The sequence below is a fragment of the Mustela putorius genome, unplaced genomic scaffold (genome assembly GCF_011764305.1).
Source record: "Mustela putorius furo isolate JIRA1106 unplaced genomic scaffold, ASM1176430v1.1 tig00000596_pilon_pilon_pilon, whole genome shotgun sequence".
Lineage (NCBI taxonomy): Eukaryota > Metazoa > Chordata > Mammalia > Carnivora > Mustelidae > Mustela > Mustela putorius.
In genome coordinates, this window is record NW_025421428.1 from 11,775,786 (window position 1) to 11,797,830 (window position 22,045).

Below are 22,045 nucleotides of genomic sequence, written 5' to 3' on the forward strand. Positions count from 1 at the left end.
GCCTATGCCTGTTCTCTTACTATCAAATGGGTCATACGAGCTCCGACCCACAAAGACTCCGTCATGGTTACCAGCGCTGAGGGGATGCATATTAGTCCAAAATGGTGACAATTGTTGGTACATTTGCTGGGAGCTCAGAGGGGGTTGGGGCCTCTGCTGGGGTGGGCTCCAGGGGGGCTGCCTGGAGTAGGAGACAATCAACTGAACTGCTTATTGAGCAGGGCCTTGGCAGGTGGTCAGAGAGGCCAAGAGATGGACGCTCGCTGGGTGGGTCCAAACCCTATGAGATGGGAAGGGAGTGTCTCTGCCTCTTCAAGAGTCCCCAGGAGGCAGCATCTGGGACCTTCCCAATACTCGGATGAAGCTGCTGACGAAATCCCTTGCAGGCAGATCTTGTGGGTTGTGCAGCTTCGGGGTCCACCAGCCCCCAGACCTCCTGCGCAGGCGAGTCTGGGCCGGGCAGGGGCAGGGCGTTGCGGCCAAGGCGGATTCTTGTTTCTAAGGAACAAAGAACTTGGACGGGCCATGTAGTCCTTCAAAGGCGGCCGCTGCGGAGGCTCTGCCCACTTTCCCAGGCGGCCGTGGTTCCTCGAATCCTTTCTGGGCACCTCTGGGCCGTGCCCCCAGGGTGCTCCCCGGGCTTGCTGGCAGGAGCACAGGTGCAGAAGGCCCCAGATTTCGAATCTCAGCTCTGCCTCTCGCGGGCCGTGTGACCTCCGACGAGTCACAGCCCCCCTTCCAAGCCTCAGTTTCCCTCTCTGTAAAGAGGAGCCAGCAGCAGTCCCCTCGCCACCCCTGCCGGGCTGCAGGAAAACGCGCCGTGAAGAAGCAGCGGCAACAGGGCGCACACAGTAGGTCTAACCAACGTCCCCTCCCTCCCCTTCAGAGCCAGCTGCCAAGCCCAGAAGGAAGCAGTCCTCCTTGTTTTTGACTGCAAATGGTACCCCCGGGCTTGGCGCCCCGCCATGCTTCCCGGCTTGGCAGTCGGTGCCTGCCGGCTCCCGGCAAACGGTGCTCGGAGCTGCCATTTATCAGATGCTGAGCTCCCCGGCGAGTCCCGCGCGTGCTGCCCTGTTTTACGTTAAAAGTTTACAAAATCCAAACTGCTCTGGGCGGAGGCAAGCTCTCTCCGAGCACACCGGTCGAGGGGACGTGGGGCTGTCGTGGGGCTGTCGTCTTGCTCATGCATGAGGGCATATAGCCCCAAAGACCCCCCAGGGCAGCGGGGAGCCGGTGCCGAGCCGCGCCGCGGCTTGGGGACACCGTGACCGGCTGATGTCGGCAAGGACAGGCTGAAGCCTCAGCCCGCATAGGGACGAGGGTCCCACCGCCCGGCTGTCCGGCCTCCCCGGCTGGGCCGCCCCGGGAAGCTTTTCATCTCTCCCAGAGCCTGATCCCACCGCCAGGCTGGCAGTGGCTCCTTTGATGTTTTGCAAGTGAGGGAGGGATTCTCCTCCCCGCCTGGGGAGCCAGGCGGCGAGGGACCGTTTCTCTCACAGCGAAGCCAATTAGCAGCATATCTGAGCCGCTGACCTCGCGACAGTAACGCGCCTGGCAGAGCGTGCGGCCACCGTGCAGAACGGGGCGTGGGCCGCTCAGCTCGCGGTGCTGGGAGCAGGCGACGGGCGCCGTGAATCCCAGTGGGGGCGCAGAGCCAGATCGATCCCACGGCGGGTTCCTGCCGCCGAGATGCTGACCTGGACCTGATTTCCGTGACCCCAGAGGTAATTATGCAAAGGCGAGGGAGGGGACCAGCAATCAGGCCTGGTGACAGAAGTGCTGTGAGCAGATGTCGGCGGGGGGCAAGGCTGTGCCTCGGGGCAGAGAGGCAGGGAAGTTGGGAGGGGGGTGGCCGTCTGCAGAAGCCCAGCAGAACCCTCCTCTGACCACGTGAAACCCACACCATCCCCTGCAAGGCGTCCGCACAAGCCACAAGGGCCACATTGGAGGCTGAATGTGGAAGGGGGCGCCCCAAGAGGGGATGTGACCTTCCAGCCTCACGCGGCCCGCTGGGAGGTGAGGTGAGCTGGAAACAGCCAGCTCCACCCCACGCATTGCCTTCCGAATGAGGAAATCTGCTTCTGTTTTGACGAGACTTGCCTTTAAACACCGGGCCTGTGAGGATCCTGCAGGAGGGAACCGGGTTCCTCTGTTCGCGGGAGTCCCGAGGCTCAGCCTGGACGCCGGCTCCCCGGCGCCCTGCTCACCGGGGAAGAGCCCGCGGAGGCTTCTGACTCTCCCCCCACATGAACGGGGCTCAGTGAGGTGAACTGTCCTTGCTAAGTGTCGGTGGTCACGTGTGTGACGAGGGGCAGCAGCTGGACAGGAAACCGCTTGGTCACACCTGTACCGAGAAGGCCCCCGGTGGCCGGGCCCCAGTGGGCAGAGGCTTTCCAAAGGAGGCCCCTCACCCCGAGTCACAGGTCGGCAGGACGGGGTCCTTCCTTCCTGCCTCCCTCCTCCTTTTCTGGGGCAGGGGTGAGTGCCCGTGTCAAGTTCAGGAGTGACCTTGACAATCGGCGCGACCCCGTGTGGCCCGGATCGCTGTGGGCTTTGGGGCCTGTGGAGAGAAGGTCGCAATGCAGCCGAGGCCGGTGGCCACATCAGCCAAAAGGCCACCTTGTGTGTGTGCCCACCGGCCTCGGGGGCCTCCCCACCCAAGGAACCACACGTGGCCTCTTTCCCACCCGGCAGTTCCTGCTCACCACAGCCACAGTCCAGGGCCCACAGAATTCACACGCCCCAAACTACTCCCCCACAGCCGCCGCGCCCTTCGCCCCGAGTCTCTGGGCCACTCCCCACTTGGGGAAGCCCGGTCAGCCCTCGGAACGTGCCCGCAGCCGCACACGACCCAGCCCCTGGCCGCCTCCCTCCTCTGGCCCCTGCCCCCTCGAGCTCCGAACACCAGCAGACAGAGCCCACACGGGCCCAGACCCAATGCTACCCTGTCCCCGCAGACCTCTGCCTGGCTGTTCCCTTTGCTTGGAACCCTGGTCTCGCCTCGTCCCCCGGTGCTAGGACCTCCCTGTCCAGAATCTCCAGAATCTTCCCTGTGCTGCCCCAGGCTGGGTTAGGGGCTCTCCTCTGGGGTCCGCCGCCCCCACCCCAGCCCTACAGCCCTCACACAGGTAAGCTCATCCACCAGCTCCCCACCAGGCCAGGAGCTTTGCTCTTGGCTCCCCCAGTCTGCGGTTGGCGCTCGGTGGTTGAAGGGTTCAGGGTCCCCGTGTGACGGCCGGCTGCACAGACACGCGCGAGGGCCTGTGGTCTTTAAGCCATGAAGCACCTGCAGATGCTCAGCCTTGCCCGGTCCGGCCTCACCGGGAAGCAGGCCCTGGCTGCCGCGTCCAGCCCCAGATGCCCTGGCCGCCAGGGAGAGCCACCCGGCGTCGGCACGCGGGGCCTGGCAGCTCAGACACTGGGCCTAACGAGGATGGATGGTACCAGGGTTCGGAGAGGCAGCCGCGGGCTCCTTCCCAAACAACAATTGAGTTTCTGAGAGATTCCGTGTGGCAGGGAGGTGATCCTGACAGATGCCCAGAGGTATCTGGGCAAAGATTGCTTTTGACGGAAGCCCAAATGGATATTAACGTCTATCGGCCTCGCAAACACTTCTCAGCCAAGAGCAGCCTTCCTTCCACGGCCCCTGATCCAGGTGTCTGAGCGGGAGGGCAGGGGGGTGGGGGGTCCGCTGTTCCTCATCGGCTCCCCAGTAATGGGCCCTGAAGCCCAGGCCCTGGGTATTACCCGCCTCCTGGCCCAGATCCTCATCCACTTCCGGGGAGATGGGCTTCGGGAGATGCGAAGCCTGGGCTTGCACCTGGGTCTTTCATTAAGCCTGTCCTAACCCTTAACTCTGATTTCTGGGCTTTGGCTCCTACGTAGGTGCGGCTCTGCCTGCTGAGGGGCTCCCAGAGGCAGACGCCATAACTCAGATGTTCTGAGTTAGGAAAACAAAAGAGCTTTTGGGCCCCAGACCGGACGCAGTACACTTAAGTGCTCTCCTCTGGAGCTTGAAGACATGTCTGCACGTTTGTCTGTCCCTGGGCCTTTGGGGGATTCTCAGCTGCCGACTCTGCCCTACAAATGCACTCGCCACCCCCCCACCGCCCACCTGCCTCACTCTGGCCTCCCCTGTCTCTGCCCCCACCCCCCCACCCCCGCTCAGGAGGCCAACCCCTCTCAAAACCGATGCTGGCTGCCCACACCTCCATATCCCACCACGCCTTCCCCCGGAGAAGCTTCCCTCTGCCCTCTGCCTGGCCATCCGCGCACCAGAAATCGTTACCACGCTCCTTGGTGAGAAATGGAGGGGTCATGCCAACCTCTCCTCATGCCCCAAGTGCCAAGGGCAGAGACCCGGGGGGGCTGCCTAGGCTCCAGCCGACCCGATACCCTGCTTCAGGCCCCCATGACTGTCCCCTGCACGATGGTCAGTGACCTCCTGGCAAAAAGCTCAGCAAAAGGGGTCAAGCACGTCCTGGTCCCGTTGGATGGCCGGGGCCTTGCACATGGCGTGGCCCATCATCCTAAATAGTGATCGCGCCACCCATGGGCCTATGCCAAATGCCCCACAAGCATTTGCCGGAAGCCTTGGTCAACCTGACCGTCTTTCCCCATCTTCTGAGATTTGGGGAGGGTCGCAGGCCTGTGGCCCAGGCCCCATCCATCAGCACAGCCCCTGGCCCAACGGCTGGGGAAGCAGAGGCGAGGACACAGGGATCTCTTTCAAACAACCTCAGACTGCACCCCGCGCCAGCACCCATCTTGGGGGTGCCTGTGCCGAGGGGTAGCTGTGCCCCGGGGGCCCCAATGCCAGCAGCCCGGGGGCAGTGGGGTTCCCACCTTGTCACCCATGGCCAGATCTGGGGGGCTCCGTTCCTGGGGGCATGGCCCTGAGCTGGTTTCTCGGGCCTCCCAGCCTCCCTCCAGGATGTTTCCTTTTCTGCTTAAATCAGAGATTTTCTGTTGCTTGCAGTTAAAATCTCACAGTGAGGCAAGTGGGTATCCCCATTTACAGCTGAGGAAACTGAGGCTCAGAGGAATTAAGTAACTTCCCCAAGATCAAACAGCAGGACTGGGAGCTACCCCGACATCTGTCTGTGGATATTGGAGCCCAAGCTCCCCACTGCATTGGCAAAACCTCGATCACAGGCCTGTCCGCAGCGTGAGCCAGCGGCCTCCTCCTGTCCCCTCTCCCCGCTCTGCTCTAGGATGCACCGTTAGGTTACAGATCCTGAAGCCACCTTAAGCCATCTTCCTCTCTCCGGCACCCTCAGTAGCTCCCCAGTGCCCACCGCAACCCCACAGCCTGGGACACTGACGTTGGTCTCTGGTCTCACTTCTTCACGCGCCATCCACCCCAGATCGCTCCGTTCCCTGAAGAGCCTGTGTGCTTCCTGCGGCCCAGACCCTGGTTAGGTTGGTCCCTCTGCCTGGGGTACCTTCTCTGTCCTGCCCCCTTACTGCTCTCACTTCTTACAGCTTATCTGCAAAGCCCCCCTTGTGCAGGAAGCTGGCACAGAGCCTCCCCTACCTCTGCTTACCGTGACCTCTTCCACCCAAAAACCTCACAGACTCCAAGTTCTCCAGGAGGACTGCAGTAGGGACTTCCCCATCTCTGTGCATCCCTGGGACACAGTAGGTGCTCAAGATTGTTTGCCCATTTATGAAACCAAATGTGAAGCCAGGAACCCTTAAAATGTCGGTTGTACGAGCCCTGCTTTCCATGTCACTGGGCATCCCAACCATGGCCAACTTGGGGAGGCTGAGCAGCTTTCAGGGTGGAGGCAGATGTCCAGGGACAGTGGTACAGGTTGTTCACTGCTCCGGGGCACCCGGCCCACATTTATTCTCCTCACCAAGCCCAGTGTCCCAGGGGAGCCAAAATGAAAGGACAGGCATTTTTAATTCACACAAAGTCACTCAAGAGCCAGTGGCAGCCCTGCTGAAGCCTGGCTCCAGGGCTGAGCTTCAGGTGAGGGTTGGAAGGCCACTGATTCGAGAGGGAGGGACAGCAAGCTCACTTCATCTCCCAGCTCTAGAATGGGGGTCAGCAAACCACAGCCCACAGAAGGGCTCCTGCCCACTGCCTGTTTTTTAAATGGCTTGTGAGCCAAGAATGGTCGGGAACGTTTTTAAAGTTTTTTTTAAAAAGAAAAAGAAAAAAATATTTAAAAATATCTTTGTGATAATATTTGAAGAATGCACAAACATTTTATGAAATTCCCATTTCGGCGTTCACGCATGTTACTAAAATGCTGCCAGGCCCATGCGTTTCCCTTGGCCGGTGGCTCCGGCATCCGCACGAAGGCAGAAGCCAGCCGTCGCCCCAGAGGCTGTGGGAGGCGACGCACGCAGACCCCACTCCCAGAAGGGGCTTCCCCACTAGCAGACCCAGAGACTCCCCGTTGCCCCACCCCCTTCTCCCAGCTCAGGGGAGATATCAGGGTCACCCACGGCCACCCCACCCCGCCCTCCCATGGCCGTGGGGACATTTCGTTGTCCCTACTTCTCACCCAGGCAGTAAGTCACACCAGCTCCTTGCCGGGAAGCCCCTGGGATCTCTGCTCCCCGTAGGTGCCTCCCTCCTTTCCTCCTTCGATCGCCTGCACACGGGCCATATATCGGACAACCTGAAGGACAGCGTCTACACAAGCTGGCCCTTGAGCTCCGGACAGCAAGAGGCTCCTGGTGCCGCGTTCCATGCCAAAGCCCATCCCCGACTTGCTCAGTGCTCAAGGGGAACCCCTGTGTTCCCGGAGACTCGAGGCTCGGGGAGCAGGAGGGGGCTCCGTGGGCAGGAGACGGGATCTAACATCTGCTCCCAGGGGGGCCCAAGTTTCCACCCACAGCCTCTGCCTGCCCTGTGCCGCCTTCTGGAGGTGTGGGGTTCTTGGGGGTGAGATGAGGGGCAGGCTTGTGGGGGCCGGCGGCAAGCCTGGCCAGAGGCAGAAGGCTGGGTGAGGGGCCGCTCAGAGCACCCCAGTTCGCGGACGCCACCCTGTGGGTCAGCCCGGCCCACCTGGACCTCTGCAGGGCCCAGAGGAAGCGGACTGTGCCCCCCGGGGACACTCACCGTCCAGCCGCCGCCGTCGGTGCGCATGTCACAGTAGACCTGGAAGCCGGCTGGGTAGTGTGTGGGGAAGACCGAGTAAATGCCATCCTCCTGCTGCCCGCTCAGGAGCACGTCCAGACAGTCGCGGGGCGGAGACCCTGAGACAGGGCCTGCTGTCAGGGCTGCGCAGGGCACCTGTGTCCCCGCCCGTCCGCCTCTGTCCCTGGGTCTCCCTGGCTTGTCGGTCTGCCCTGCAGTGTCCCATGGGCTCCAAGGGACCAGCCTTGGGGGCAGACCCTGGGTGAGTGAGCCGTGCCGCCTCTCTGAAGGCCTTGCTGTCCCCATCTGGAAGATGGGCACAAGGGGCTGGGAAAGGACTCAACAGAAGGGTGCAGGTCGGGTGCTCGGGGCTGCCCGGCAGCAGGAAGCTTTCAGCGAACAGCAGCAGTGTGTGGGCAAGGGGCGATGGGGGTACACAGCTGGGCACCCAGGTCACCCAAGAAAGGCAGCCTCCCGCACCGCACTCACCGTTGGGGCAGCCGCGGGGCCGCAATCCCCTGGCAGGTGGCCTCTGGAGGTCAGCTTTGATGCGGGGCCGGCCCACCCCTGGGTCCCTCTGCAGGCCATCTAGGACATCGCTGACCGAGTTCACCAGGTGAGCCATGTGGCCTTGACTCTCGGAGAGAAGCTGTGGGGCACAGGGGTGAGTGGAAGGGGCAGGGACTCCGGCCAGCCAGCCCCTGCCACTATGGCCGTCCCCTCCTGTGCGCCCCGCTGGGGCCCGATCTGAGGAGCTCAGTGTCTGTGTGTTCAGAGGACCGGGGCTCGTGTGGGAGGGGAGACAGAGGCTCCAGCAGAGAGCTGTGTCCTGCTGCACCCGGGCCCCGTCCTCCTCCGTCTCTGTGCCCCAGCCCAGGTGAGAGGACTAGAGAAGGTTCTACCGTGCAGGGGGAGGCGGCACCAGGCAAAGCTGGGTTCAATCCCAACCTGCCCATTTACCAGGTACACGTCAGGGGGGCGGTGAGTGATGTCACCAAGCCTCAAGGCTGGGCTGCCAGGGCTCCCTGTTGCAACCGCCACGGAGCCCAGTGACAGGGTGGGGACCCCAGGAGAGCACAAAGGACTTGGCCCACATTGTTACTCGGATGCAGATTACAAAACACCCTCGCCCGCAACACTCTCTCCTGATGCCCAGCGAGGCTGCGAAGGCAGGGGTGGCAGTGCTGCGTGCAAACTGGGGGCCCTGGGGTACCCCTCCCCCCACTTAGCCCCCATCCCCACTCCACATTCATGAGCCACGGCTCCGATGTCCACCACCTCACCTCTCCCCCACCGTATTGCCGGGAGGGAGGGCTTGGCTCGCTGTCCCCTTGGTACAGATGAGAAAACTGAGGCCCAGAAGGACAAATCCCTAAGGGAGAACGACCTCGGGCTGCTTCCCCAGGGCTGACCAGCAGGAAAGGAACCTGGGGGTGGGGGCCGTACAAGTGGGGGGCGGTGGTCTGGCCCCAAACTCTGGTGTCAGTTCGGGGTTTTGACTCCGCCCCTCCTCCATTCACGGGGCCAGTGACCCTGGAGGAGTCACGGAACCCCCTTTCTGAACCAGCGTAACGGCACCTGTCTCTGAAGGGGGGTGGGGGGCGTTCACGGGAGCACATGTTCAGAGCACGAGGGCTCAGTCTGGGTTCCCTGTGTCATTCCGACCACTCGGCTGGGTCTGGGGGTTCGTAGCCAGCGTCGCACTGTCCGCCTCCCCCCATCCTGAGGGGCCTCTGGGCTGTGCCTGCTGCCTGAATGGTTTGGGGTCACCTCCCCCACCCCACAATCTGGGAGGCTGCGGGACCATGAGGGGGGAGGCGGGGGGAGACGCGGAACCTGCTGGGGCTTCACACCCCAAACCTGTCACTTGCCAGATAATAGCTCGTTCGAGGAAGGAAAACAGAAATACACAGTGCCAGCAGCTTACAAAATATGATTCTTGGCTTGTCCAGAAGCAAGGGCCCAGCAAAAGCCTTTAGTTTCCCTGTCAGCTTTGCCTCTGCAGGGAGGGCTGAGGCCCAGGGCGGTGGGTGGGGGAGGGCACAGGGGTGGGCAGAGGGGCCACGGGGGCAAGGCGGTGGACCCCTCCCTGGGCCATCACAGCAGCGTCCCCTAGACAGGCCCCCTCGGGGGAGCCCCGTGGACCACATGGGTGCAGGCAGCCCCCAGAGTGGGGGCAGAGGGCAGCGGGCACCTGCTGGGTGTGGGCGGCAGAGATCACCGGGGCTCGTTGGCTACGTCTCCAGGGTCCGGCCCATCCTTCTGCCACGAGCAGACACACTCGAGAAACCCAGGCACAGCCCGCTCTTGCTGGCGGGCAGGGGAGACCTCAGTTTAAACCAGCAAATGATTAAAGTTGAAATGTACACATAAACATGCTCCGAATTAATAGGGAGAGTCAGTCCCCGCTCGCCGAGCTGCGCGCGCGTTAAAGAGGACTGGCAGCCGTTAGCGGCCGTGAAGTCCAGGCTGCTTCTGTTTCTTGCTCGGGGTCCTGGGCTTCCGCAGGGCACTCGGCCACTCTGAGCCTCCGTCTGCCCCTCCGTAGAATGGGCACCTCCTGGGGCCATGGTGCTGCTACACAGCGTCTAATAACCCCCAGGGGTTCCTATCATTACTCCCTCCTGCAAAAGAGATTTTTCCGTGGTGGCTCCCCACTGGCCAAAACTTTAGTTTACAAATGATTTTATTTCCATCATAACGAAAGAAAGGCCCATCTCTGTGTGTGCCAGATGCCAGCTGAGCCCAGCCCAGCCAGGAGCTCCCACATCCTCGTGGGTATGGACTACACGGTCCCCATTTTGCAGGTGAGGAGACTGAGCCCAGGGAGGGTGACTGATGGGCCCAAGTCCCACAGCAGCTACCTGCTGGAGGCTGGACTGGACCCCAGCTCCTGAGCCCCAAAGGCAGAACCGCTCCCTTCCACTGCTCCCGGGCCAGGGGCCAGAGACATCTGTGCCCACAAGAGCCGCCCCGAGGCCTGTTTGCTGTGGGGCCCAGAGGTTTGCCATGAGGGTCAGGGAGATGCCTTTTAGCAAGCAGCTCTGGCACTTCTGACAGAGGGTGCCTGTGGGCAGTGCCTTGGGAAACCCAGTCTGGGCTGATCACCTGGGGGTCTGCGGAGCTTGGAGGAACCAGGAGCCACAGGGCCATTAGCTCTGCAAGACATGTGGTCTCTGAAATCGCCCTGAGTCTGTGGGAAATGAGTCAAATTAAACATTCTTTTGAGAAGTAAATACATTAGGGGAGCCAAGGCACTACCGGATCCCCCAAAAGCTATCAGTCTTGTAGGAATAGCTCTAGGCCTCTGCGTAGGTGGGTAGGTGGGAGACCCTGAGGTCTCTCCCTGAGAATCCCCACCCCTGCACTAAGGGCCTGGATGGCCAGGGGCTGAACCATGTGGAGAGCAGGACGGGGGGGGGCGCAGGTCACCCAGAGAATCTGGAGGTGTCCCCAAGCCCTGCTGATAGAGGGAGTGGTTGACCACCCCTCCCCGGGAGAGGGAAGTGCCTTCCCATCAGTCACCCAGACAGGAGGACGAGGGCTATAATTTCTCCAGCTGCAGCCTTCCGAGGAGGGAAAAGACCCACTGCTCATGAGCTGCTGGGTGACCGAGTGCCTGGTCATCGCCAGTGTCCGGAAGGAGCTGGAATCAATGGCAGGGTGTTCCCCAGGACCTGAGTCACTGGGAAGACAGGGTACGAAGCCAGAGGCTGGGCAGGGCGCTGGAAGGCCAGATGTCAGAGGCCACTGGACCCTGTCTCTTGGCCATTGTCTCTTTCTGGGCCTCAGTTGTCTCTTCTGGAAAATGGTGAAAAACCAAATCCCTGATCATGTGTTGGGGGCGGGGGTTCTTGCTGGTGCTCCAGGAGGGGCTAACATTGCAAACTCTTCCCAGATCTACCAGGTGCTTGCTAGGACCTGCCTTGGCTCAGGGGAGGGAAGGGGATCAGGGGAGTTGGGGCAGAGGTGTTTCAGGGCGGCCTAAGGGTCTGGTTGAGCTCTCTCAGCTGGTTTGTCCTTCCCTAGAAAGCTGGGAGCACCGAATGGCAGAGAAAGGGGGAGAGAGCTGGGAAGGGGTACGGCTCTTTCTGGACATGTGGCACAGCTGGGGAGAGGGTCTGCCCCTGACCTGCCGCGTGACCGTGAACCTCAAGTCACCACTAATGGAGGCCAGGTCTGGCCTCACCTGTACAGATGCATCTGGGAAGCCTCTGGAGCCCTGGACTTGGCCTGACTGTGGGGTGCCATGCGGTGTCCCACAAATACCCAGGATCCCCAGGATAGTCGGCAGGAAATGGTATCCCTTTCTGGGTGGCCTTGGATGAGACTCGCTTCTCTGAGGCTCACTTGCTCAAAGGTAGATGGGAAGAGCAACATTCCCCAGTCCTAGGACCCTTGGGGACTAAGAGATGCCGTGGCCATCAGGTGCCCAGCACTGGGCCGGACCTGCTGGTGGCAACCCCAGCCCCCACCAAGACCCCAGGCGCAGCCCCTCACCTGGATGAGGCGGCCCTGCTCGCTCTGCAGGGCGCTGAGCCCCTGGCCCAGGGTGCCGAGGCCCTTCCGCAGCCCGGTGCACTCCGCCTGCAGCTCCGAGGCCCGGGCCAGCAGCCGGGGCAGCTGGTCCGCCAGGGTGTCCAGCAGCTCCCGCTCCTGCTCGCCGGCCAGCTTCGGCTCCTCCCGGTGCTCGGCCAGCGCCTGCAGCACGGACGCCTGGGCGCCCTCCAGGCGGGCGAAGCCGTCGGTGAGGTCGGGGCAGCGCGGGTCGATGAGGATGCTGAGACGCGAGCTATCGGCCCTCTCCACGGTGACCAGGGCACTGTTGGCACCTGCCGGCCCGGTGCTGACGACGGGCGGGGGTGCCGTGCCTGGCGCGTGGGTGTGGTTCAGGAAGAGCACAGCGCCGGTGACGGCCACGGCCAGCAGCACCGCCAGGGAGAGCAGCACCGTGCACAGCACGTAGCCGCAGCTGGGCCACTGTGGGCGGGCCCCGCACACATAGACACAGAGACAGACAGACAGACGGACAGGAGAGAGAAGGGGCGGCATCAGGGGCGGAAAGGGGCTTCTAGCTCTGCCTGGGGAGGGGGGTCCAGGCAGCCTCAGGACGGGGCCTCTGGCCTTTGGGAGGCCTGGGCGAGACTCAGAGGGCCCTCTTCATGGGCACAAGGGCAAGGGAGTCCTACAGAGAAGCAGAGATGAGAGACAGAAGCCCAGAGGGGAGTCAGAGAGCCCAGGACCAATGATACAGCAAGTGCAAGGGAGTGAGAGATGCAGGCAGCTGAAGATGGAGAGGACGAAAAGAGAAACTGAGGCAGAAAGGCAGGGAGACCTTTGGAGGGCCGACCGCCCTCCCCTCACTGCCCCTGCCCTGATCCACGTGGCCTGCACGAGGCAGGCACACCTCCCCCATGCAGCCCTCCTGGGTGGGTCACGGCTGCAGGTGAGGGCTCCCACAGCCTCGGGCCCCCGCACTGCCACTTCCAAGGGTGGGGGGTGACCTTGGGTGAGGGACCTCACCTCACTGAGCCTCGGTGTTCTCACCTGTAAAATGGAGGCAATAACGGCGCGCCCTGCCCCACACGTGGGTGCCCGCCGCGCAGACTCAGGAAGAGAGAGCTGTAACGGTGACAGCAACCACGCTCAGAATTGTCACACTGTCATAGCAGAATGAGCACCCGTCACTAAGTTTTCCACCTGCAGCACCCAGAACCCAAGTCCCGAAGCCTGGGCAGGCCTGCGAGGCTGCCAGGCATGAGTCCCCAGGGCGCAGGGGGCCGCCCAGCCCCTCCTCTCCTCTTTCCTCCCCTCTCCGCAGAGCAGGCTAATGCCAGGCACCCTGGAAAAAGGTGCCTCCCTCCCTTGAAGGAGGTGGGGGCTGGGCCGCCGGGCAGCTGTGCCCCCCAGAGCAAGAAAAGGGGGGGGAGGTAAAAACTGAGTTCCTTGGGGTCTACCCACTAGAACCAGGGGGGGCAGCTTATCCTTAAAGGAGGCGCACCCCGTGCTCGCTGTACCAGATTGTTCACAGCCCCGAGGGAGCCCGCAGCGCGGCCACAGAGCGGGTGCCACGTGGGGGACAGGAGGCCCAGGAGAGCCCAGGGCCTGCCCAGAGTCGCATAGCAGACGAGACATGAGCTCCGACTCGACCCCCAGCCCCCTGCCTCCTCTCGGGGCCAAGCCCCTTCTCCAGCTGGCTTTCCCCATTTACAACTTTAGGAACTGGAGATGCGTCTTGGCAGGAGTCGGTACAGGACGCATTTGGAGCCGCGCCTGGCCCGCTGTGCGTGTGCGGTAAATATTAGCAGCTTTTACTACGGTGATAGATGCGCACAGAGCACCCGGAGGTGTTTGTTCTTTGTTTTCCACCCAAAGTGTTACTTCTGCATGTCAGCGATGCTGGGAGGCACCTTCCCATATTTCCACATTGTAACGTCTCCGACGGTGGGGGCTCCTACAGCTGAAATCAACCCCTGCGTTCCCAGCGACACATGGAATAGTGTATCCTCTTACACAACGCCGCTTACTACGAGAGAGCACCATCGAGCAAGCAGCCTGTTCTGCACAAGTTCAGATTCTACAAGTAAGTCCTGAGTCTCCTAATTGGCATCAGAGGAAGGTGGGGCCGGGGCCGAGTTGCAGGACAGAAGCCCCCCTCCTCCAGGAAGGGGGCCGTGCTGCTGGCGAGATGAGGGAGAGACGTCCTTAGCCGGGCCCTGCAGGGATGATGCCCCAGGACTCAGCGCTTCGCCCTCCTCTCTCCACACCCTCCCCAGGCGGCCCATCCATCCCAGGTTCCACACATCTCCAAGGTTTGCTCCTGCCAGACCTGGACACGTGAGCTCCCCACATCAGCTCCACACCGGCTGCTCCCTGAGCCTGAGGCATCTGCTGTCCCTGCTCCCCTTCCTAATTCTCTCTCTTCCTTCAGGGCCCAGCTAGATGCCACCTCTTCCAGGAAGGCTTCCAAGACTGTCTCCCCAGCCCTCCCCGCCCCAAGCTAGTTATGGAGAGGCTCCTACCCCATGTTCCCACGACCCTCGCTCCCCCCTCCCCCGTGGTGACACTCATCCAGACACAAGACCGTCATTCTCTTTGACTTCATTCGCCTACTTGCTCAGACACCCATTCCACGTTCACTGGATGTCCCCTGGAGCCTGGCTCCAGGCCAGTCCCTGAGGATTGGGGTGGCAGTTGTCCTAGCCCTGCCCTGGGGGAGCCCATGTCCCCTGGATGGCGATTCTCCGCCTGTGTGGGGCGTGGATCGCTTTGGGAACCTCTGAAATGTGTGCACACAAGGACGGCTCAGTTGGCAAGCCCCAAGCCCGGGAGACTTACCCTGGGCCACGGGAGCCCCCAAGGGCAGGGCCGCTTGCCTGGCACGGAGCAGCTGCTTGTTGGATGGATGGAAGGAAAGCAGATGGACCGGGTCACTTCCCGGTGACTGCGCTCACACAGAGGGGCAGGGCAAAGCTCTTCCGACAACCGTGTGCGGCAGGGCAAAGACTCATGACCTCCGCGCTGAGCCCTGGACCCCCGACGCAAGGCCACCTCTAACCCCGCACCCCCTCCGATGGCCTCGCCCAGAATGAAGGCAGCCTCCAGGTCTGCCCCAATTCCCCAGTCACCTGCAGGTCAGAAACTTCCAGATTATCGCCGCCATTCCTTGTCCCCAACCCTGAAACCTCTGAACGACCCCTGGCTCCAGTTAGATTCACTTGGCAGATGGGAAAACTGAAGCTCGGAGAGCCGGAGACCCCTTCCCAAGGTCACACGGGAGGCACACGGGAGGGCCAGCCGGGGCCGGTGGCCGGAATCTGCTTGCCTCCCACCACGTTCTTCCCTCTGTCTGGAGCGTGAGTGGGGCTTGCGAGACAAAGCTCTGTGTCAGCAAGTAAGTCCCTGTCAGGCCCCTCCCGGAGCCCGTCGGGAGACACCTTGCCCCGAGCAGCTCTGAGCGCCGTCCTCCAACCGAAGAACATTAAAGTCCCCAGCTGGCAAGCCAGAGCGGCCAGCCCCGTCCCCCCGCGTCTCCAGGACCCTCACCCTCTCGGGCGCCTGCTTCCACCCAAGCTCCAGGTCCCTGGAGGGAAGGCAGAGGGTGGCCGGGAGGGAGAGGCTTGAGAAAGCTGCAGGGGGTCCCCTGAGGGGCTGGGGATGATGGAGTTGGATGGAAACAGGCCACTCAGCAGAGGAGAATTAGTCTTCTGAGATCACCTTAAGCGTGAAGTCCTGCTCACTTTTACAGGCTGCTGTTTACGTGTCTGGCAAAGGAATCTGCCTGAGATAATAAGGGGTGGCCTCTGGGGGTCGAGCAGCCCCAACCATGCCGCGGGGCTGGAGCTCATTAATGAGCCCCGGGCCGGCCGTGGCCGAGCAGGGCGCACGCCCTGGGGTCCGCAGGACGCCACAAAAGTGCGCGGGGCAAGGAGTGGGGACTCTGGGAAGCTGTCCCAGGCAGTGGGCACGCGTGGAGCTAGGAGCCCCGGGTTCGAGGTCCACTCTGCCCTTAACTGCTTGTGTGAACCCCCAGCTAGAGGGACGTGCCCTCATCCCCTGTGTGACCCCCCCAGTGCCGGCCCAGGGCTGGTGGCTTCTCAGGAAGCCCAGACCAGGGGAGGACCAGAGGGGGGGCTCGTGCCTGGGGACGCAGGAGGGAGGAAGCCACAAAGATGCCCCAGGGAAGGGGGAGGGGCTTTCCAGGCCGCCTCTCTGTGTCCCCGGCCTCAGAGGGGCCCCTGGGGTCCTGCGGGGGACAGGAGCACTCAGGAGGGAGGGACGCACCACACTGATGCTTTGTTAGCCAAACAGGCCAGCCTGGCCTGCTCCTTCCTTGTCTGCTAGGCGAGCCTGGGGGGCAGTAGCCTGGGGCGGACGGGATTCTACTCCTTATAGCACAGCAGGAAGAAGAAAGCGTCCCTCTAGGGGGAGGCCAGGCAAAGTCAGATCCAAACGCAAGCGGCTCCGAGCCCCCCCCCCCCCCCCCCCGTCTCGTAGGAGCACCCCATCCGGAGGCATCATGACAGAACAGCCTGGTGAGGCTGTGGGCTGGGAAGACCAGGGGTGGGTGATGGATGGGCAGGGGCGCGGCAGGGAGGGGCTCTCAGGGGCGGAGCTGCAGGGGGCGGCCCGGAGCCCCTGGGGGCGTCCTCCCCACCTCCACCCTGGAGCCCACATCTCCCCCTCCCACTGGCTAACTCGGAGCTCCTGGTTCTGGCCGGACTCAGGGTGGGGGGTCCCAGAGATCTCCTAAAGTGAGGGGCTGGTTGTTCGGCTCAAAATTCTGGGGTCCCAAAGACAGGAAGAGGACCTACTAGCTTGTTCTATGAGCGCCGAGGAGAACCCCCTGTCCTGCTAGGCTCTCTCCAGGGCATCCCACGCTGAGGGGCATTGAAGCCTCGGGCCACAGGGAAGGTCCTGGGGGAGTGGCTGAAGGGGACAAAGGGACAGGACCTGGAGAGCTGCCCAAGTCCACCTGGGGGCTCCAAGCTCCCCACGCTCTGGCACTCATCAGGAAGCACGCAGCTCTGGGTCTATTTTGGGGGGCGGGTCTCCATGTTTCTTGGGAGGGTCTTTCTTCCTGCCCGCCCACAGCTCCTGGCCTACTGGATGTGCCCCCAGCCCGCCAGCACCACACCAGGTTCTGTCCATCCCCTGACCCGAGCCCCCCGGAGAGTCCCACCTGGGGACGACACCAACACCACCACCTCCCCCAAAAGCCGGAGCGTTGCTGAGCTCCCCCTCTTTCCCCCCACCAACACCCAGCCAGCCTCCCGGCTCTGTCCCCGTGCCCCCAGGCCTGCCCTGGTCTAAGCCCCCTCGCCTGCCTCTAAATTACTGTGACCGTCTCCCCACCAGCCTCCTGGCCACCTCCCAGCCCCACCAACTCATGCCCCATGAAGCCGCAAAGGACCCCTCCCGAAGGCCCCGCTGAGACCCCTCTAGAGCGACGGAGGCCTCCTGCCCTCCAGAGCAGGTTCCACTGGGCCCCTCAGGTGGGGGCCCCTGCAGGCTCCACCCCCCCCACACACACCCTGTTCTTCCCACCTGCCTGGCTCCTTCCCTGTCCCCCAGCACACTTCGGTCTCCCTCCCGGACGGATCTGGCAAATACCGTCCAGCTTCAACCTCACCTCCTCCGGGAAGCCGTCCCTCCGCACTCCCACCCTGCCATATGTCCCAGCCACCCCGCCAGACTGGATAGCGAGCTCCCTGGGGCAGGGCCAGGCCAGGAGGAGGGCACAGAAAAGTGACAGAAGGGAGTCCTTGGCCAGTCGTCCCTGGGGGTCTCTTCTCCTCTCCGCCTTTCCCAGCTCCCCCCCCAACCCGGTGACCTCCACCGGAACCCCAGGGAGCAAGAGGACAGACGCTAAATACTACCTGACTTGTGGGTTTCTTTGTCCCCCTCATGAGACTCCGATCTCCCTGCTCCCAGGTTCCCAGCTGTGCATCCCAGCTGAGGCGGTGACTCTGAAAACAGTCCCCGGGTGAATGCAATGCAGCGGGGTTTAGGTTAGACGTCGGGAAGAACTTCCCAATGAGGATTTCGTTTTCCTTCTGCAACGTTTCGAGAAGCTTCGAAAGGACCAAGAGGCACTGCTTGGGATTGCCAAGGTTGACCTCCCTGGGGGGTGCCGTGACTCGAGGGCTGCTCAGGAACGAGCCCCCGCCCAGGAGGAGCCAGTTACAGGGTGACTTTCTGCCCCTACACTCCAGGAGAGAAGAATCATGTCTATTTCTAGATCTTTTCATCTGAGCGACTCCAAACTGGCAACTTTTCCACCATCATCTCCTGCCCCAGGGGTGAGAGAGCCCCTTCGTTCTGCAGGCAGAGATGGGAGTAGGAAGCTTGTCCAAGGTCACCCAGAGAAAGAGGAGCTGCGTGCGGAGGGGTCAGGGGCAGAGCGGCCTGAGATGGTCCCCAGAAACAGCAACATGGGACACTTCATGGGCAGCAGGAGCCGTGAGGGTCCCGGGGAACGCCGAGGCCTGCCCACCAGGACTCTCCCCCTGGAATTACATCACACAGCTGAGCAGACCGAATGAGGGAAGGACAGCCAGCCGCTCCTGCCTTCCTCTGCCCGCCAAGGCTCCTCCAACACCTGGGAGGCCCGGGGTTCAGGTCCTGGCTCTAGCTCCTTTACGCTCAGTTTCCTCATCTGTCAAATGGGTTGATGATCCCCACTGCCAACCTCCCAGGGCAGTTACAGCTAAGAAATGAGAGGCGTAGAGAGAGAGATGAGCCCGGCTGCTGCTCCAAGTATGGCAAAGGGCCTCTGTTCTCCCAAAGGAGGTGGCCCTTCTGGTGGGAGCTGGGTGGTCAGGTCACTCTCCCTGATGGGCAGAGGGAAGTTCGGGACACTGACAGCCTGCAGAAGGGAACAGGCTGCAGTAGGGCCTGCCCTCCTCACTTGACCCTCCGAGGAGCCCTTGTGAATCCAGGAGGAAGCAGGAACCGCTGTTCTCATTTTGCAGGTGGAAAAGCCTAGACCCAGAGAGGGGGAGTAACGTCCCCAAAGTCACACAGCATGCGGATGCCAAGGCAAAACTAGGAACGAGGGAGGAGAGAAGGCCAGACCTAAGGGAGGAAGTCTAGAGGGACCCAGAACAGCAAGGCTCTCTCCTTCTACACGGAGCACAGGAAAGGCCTTGCCTCTTATTGAAGCTTCCAATGAGCCTGAGGGGGACGCAGGGGACAGCCTATCTACATGCTGGGTCACCAAAGGAGTGTGAAGGGGAGGTGGTGTTAGATATTGGCCCTGAGCCCCTAGGGCCACAAGCCCTTAGCTGCCTCTGATGCCAAAGGGGCAGACAGCTGGGCTCTGGCTGGTGGCAGCTGGAATACGTGTCCCCAGGCAGCAACAGAGAGAGGCCCTGAAGCCACAATTCAAATAGATCCCCCAGAAGCCACCTCCCCCTGAGACACAGCAGCACTGGCTGGCTCCTCACCCACAGCGCCTGGCTGAGGCTTCATGAGTTCAATTCAGCACATAGCCCTAAGCTCCCACCCCGAGCTGCGTGGAAGGGCAGGAAGGAGCCTGGGCCTCTGGGGGAGGAACTAGAGATGGGAGTCCAGAAGAAGCATGTGTCCAAAGGGGGCTCCGGGTAGAGGAGGGACCTGGGACAGGGGAACAAGGCAGTAGTTGGGCAGCACAGGCTAAATGCTACCAGGACTTTGATACATAGCCAGGGAACATCAGGGAAGACTTCCTGGAGGAGGCAGCATCTGAATAGGTTTTGAAGTACATGTAGGACTTCCCTGAGCCAAAGCAAAAGAATGTGTGTGTGTGTGTGTGCACACACGTGTGTGCACACACATTGGGGATGTTGGTAGAGCCAACAAGATGACACTGCAAAGGTCTGGAAAGGGGCAGCCTAGTGTAGTAGGCCTGGGGCTTGACAAATGACAAGCAGTCAGTCCCGGGAAGGGGGCTAGTGGGAAAGGAGAATGGGTACAGTGCTAAGAGAGTAAAAAGGGAAAACAAAGGAACAGACCACCTGGGAGGCGCTGGGAGCTGCTGGGCTCAGACCTGGGTTCGAATCCTTACTCGCCTGCAACACGCTGTGTGACTCTGAGCACATGCCTCAACCTCTCTGAGTCCCATCACCCTGGGATGTGGGACTGTGCATCCCTGCCGAGACCCCAGGCTGCTGCAGGAAGGGAGGTTCTGCTGATAGTTGGGAAGGAGCTTTGCACCCTGTAGAGGGCTGGGCCCCCACACCGCGGCACTGTCCCTCCAGACAGAATGAGAGTGGCAGCCCTGGAGAGCGAGGGCCCATCAAGGCGCATCCCTGCCACCCCCCGTCCTGTCACTGCAAACACAAACAGCTCTTTCCCCAATGACATCTGTCTGGGAGAAATTTGAAATTTAAAACGGGCAGTCCCATTATTTGCTCTCCTTGGTGAGCGGGCCTCCTCGTCTTGCCTGCCTGCCCCAGTCCCTTGGCAGCGCGGCCTGGGGCAGCCCCAGGGCTGTCCCTCCACTCCACTTCGCATCTCCAGCCCCTCTCTGACCGGCCCTGGAGCTCTGCCCTCACCGCTCCCCTTTCCAGTGCACCGCCCTGGGCACCCTCCAAGCCCGCCCACTCCACTGCCCCAGAAGAGGCAGCAGGAAGGGTGGAATGAACATACCCAGCACCACAGACCCAGGTTCAAATCCCAGCAGAGCCTCGTGGCCTCTGGCAGGAGCCACCCTCTCTGAGACCTGCTTTTCTTGTCTTAAAGCTGGAGAATCATCATACCCAGGGCTTCTCGCATGAGACAAAAATGTATTGATCCTTTACTGTAGAGCGGGAGGGGTGGCTGTTTAAAGTGTGAGCATTGATGGGAGATGCAGGGGATGGGCACCCTGGTCCAAAAGCTGGGGTTACCCTACCAGCCACCTGGCACAGGGTGGTGCCCACAGTGGACACCTAGCAAGGGATTAAGGTGCCCATTGTAGAGGTGAGGAGACAGACACTCAGAGAGGGGTGTGATTCGTGTGCACCCACAGTTTGCTAAAGGGCTGGTCAGCCTGTGAACTAGAGGTCCCCTACTCCCTCTGCTCAGGCGGGCACGGGGAGGCTGTTGGAGGCACAAGAGGGCCCTCTGCCACAGCGCCCGGGTCCTGCAGGGGTGCTGCCCCATCCGCACCCCGAACCCCAAGTTCAAGCCTCTTCTGGAGGAGGAGGAGAGGAGGGCGCCGCCTCGCCCCAGGCCTCCCTCGCCTCGCGGGGTGCACCCCAAACTCCAGCCTTCAGCTGGACGCCCACCCCGCCGGCCGGAGCGGCCACCACCTCGCCAACCGCGCGGGCTCCGTGTCCCCACGCCCCGGACCCGCGCGTACCTGCGGCTTGTCGCGCGGCCGGTCCTCAAGTTGGGAAGCGCCGCCCATGGTCTTCCACCGGTCGTTGACCATCTTCCGGCAGGACTGGCGGGGGCGCCCGGCCGGGCGCGCCGCTGCGGAGCGCAAAGACGCCGGGGTGGGCGCGGGCTCGGGCGCGGGGCGCGTTCCGCCCTCCAGATCCCCGCCTGGAGGCCCCGCGCCGGCTGGCCCGGGCCGGCGGGCGTGCGTGTCCGGGGATGCGCGGGTGAGGACGGGGTGCGCGGGTGTGCGCGGGTGAGAGCGGGAGCGGGAGCGCGAGAGCAGCCAGCCCGCCAGCCCGCCCGCCGCTCGCGCTGCGCGCCGTCCCCGCTCCCGCGCCTCCCCCTGCGCGCTCCTCTCCCTCCTCCCTCCTCCCTCCTCGCTTCTCAATCTCCGTGTCTTTTTTGTCTCGGACTCTCTTTGCCTTTTATTGCTCCCCCCGGCCTCTCTCTCTCTCTCTCTCTCTCTCACATACACACATACACACATACACCGCGGCCAACCATAGTTCAACTTCACCTCCAAGAAAGCCCAGATAAAGGGGCAGAACCCGCCCCAGGCCCCGGGGGCCAGCCGGGAGGTGGCAAAACGCCGCGGGCAGCCCGCCTCCTGCCGGCTCCCGGGGGGGCCAGGGAAACCCGAGCGAAGCCTCCTCGCAAACTTCCTCCCGGGCCGGACGCGTCCCAACTCACCGTGCGCGGGGGGCGCGGCGCCGGGCGGGCCCAGGGGTGCCCCTGCCGGGCCGTCGGGCGTCTCCCGGCAGCCGCGCCGCGCTCCTCCCGCTTCCTTGGGGCGCAGGGCTCACCCCGAGACCGGGGCGGGGCAGGGGGTGCGGGCCCGCCGGAGTGCGCCCCCCGCCCCGAGTCTCTGAGGCCTCGGTCCGGGCTCCGGGGCAAGTGCGTCCGTTCTGGAGTCTCGAGCTGCTGGGACCTTCCCCTCCGGATCCCGACCCCGACCCGGCCCGGCCGGAGTCCGCGACCCTGGATCCTGGCGCTCGCGGGCCAACAGCTGGCCCGACGCCTCGCTGTGCAGGCGGTCCAGGGGTCCCCGCCGCCACCGCGACAGCCACCGGCGCCGCGGTCCCAAGTACGAGCGGCTCCGCGCTC

General features: G+C 62.7%; 1 protein-coding gene across 1 annotated transcript in view; it reads right to left on the minus strand.

The window, feature by feature from the left end:
- Positions 1-21,171, minus strand: part of FIBCD1 (fibrinogen C domain containing 1) — a 33,661-nt gene extending 12,490 nt beyond the window's left edge. Inside the window, exons 1-5 of the mRNA XM_004757102.3 lie at positions 20,922-21,171; positions 12,644-12,718; positions 11,597-12,076; positions 7,586-7,745; positions 7,079-7,215 (exon numbers count right to left, since the gene is read on the minus strand). Coding sequence (XP_004757159.1) covers positions 7,079-7,215; positions 7,586-7,745; positions 11,597-12,076; positions 12,644-12,718; positions 20,922-20,993 — 924 coding nt within the window. The 5' untranslated portion in view covers positions 20,994-21,171. The remainder of the gene's footprint in view (positions 1-7,078; positions 7,216-7,585; positions 7,746-11,596; positions 12,077-12,643; positions 12,719-20,921) is intronic.
- Between the last annotated feature and the right edge of the window lie 874 nt (positions 21,172-22,045).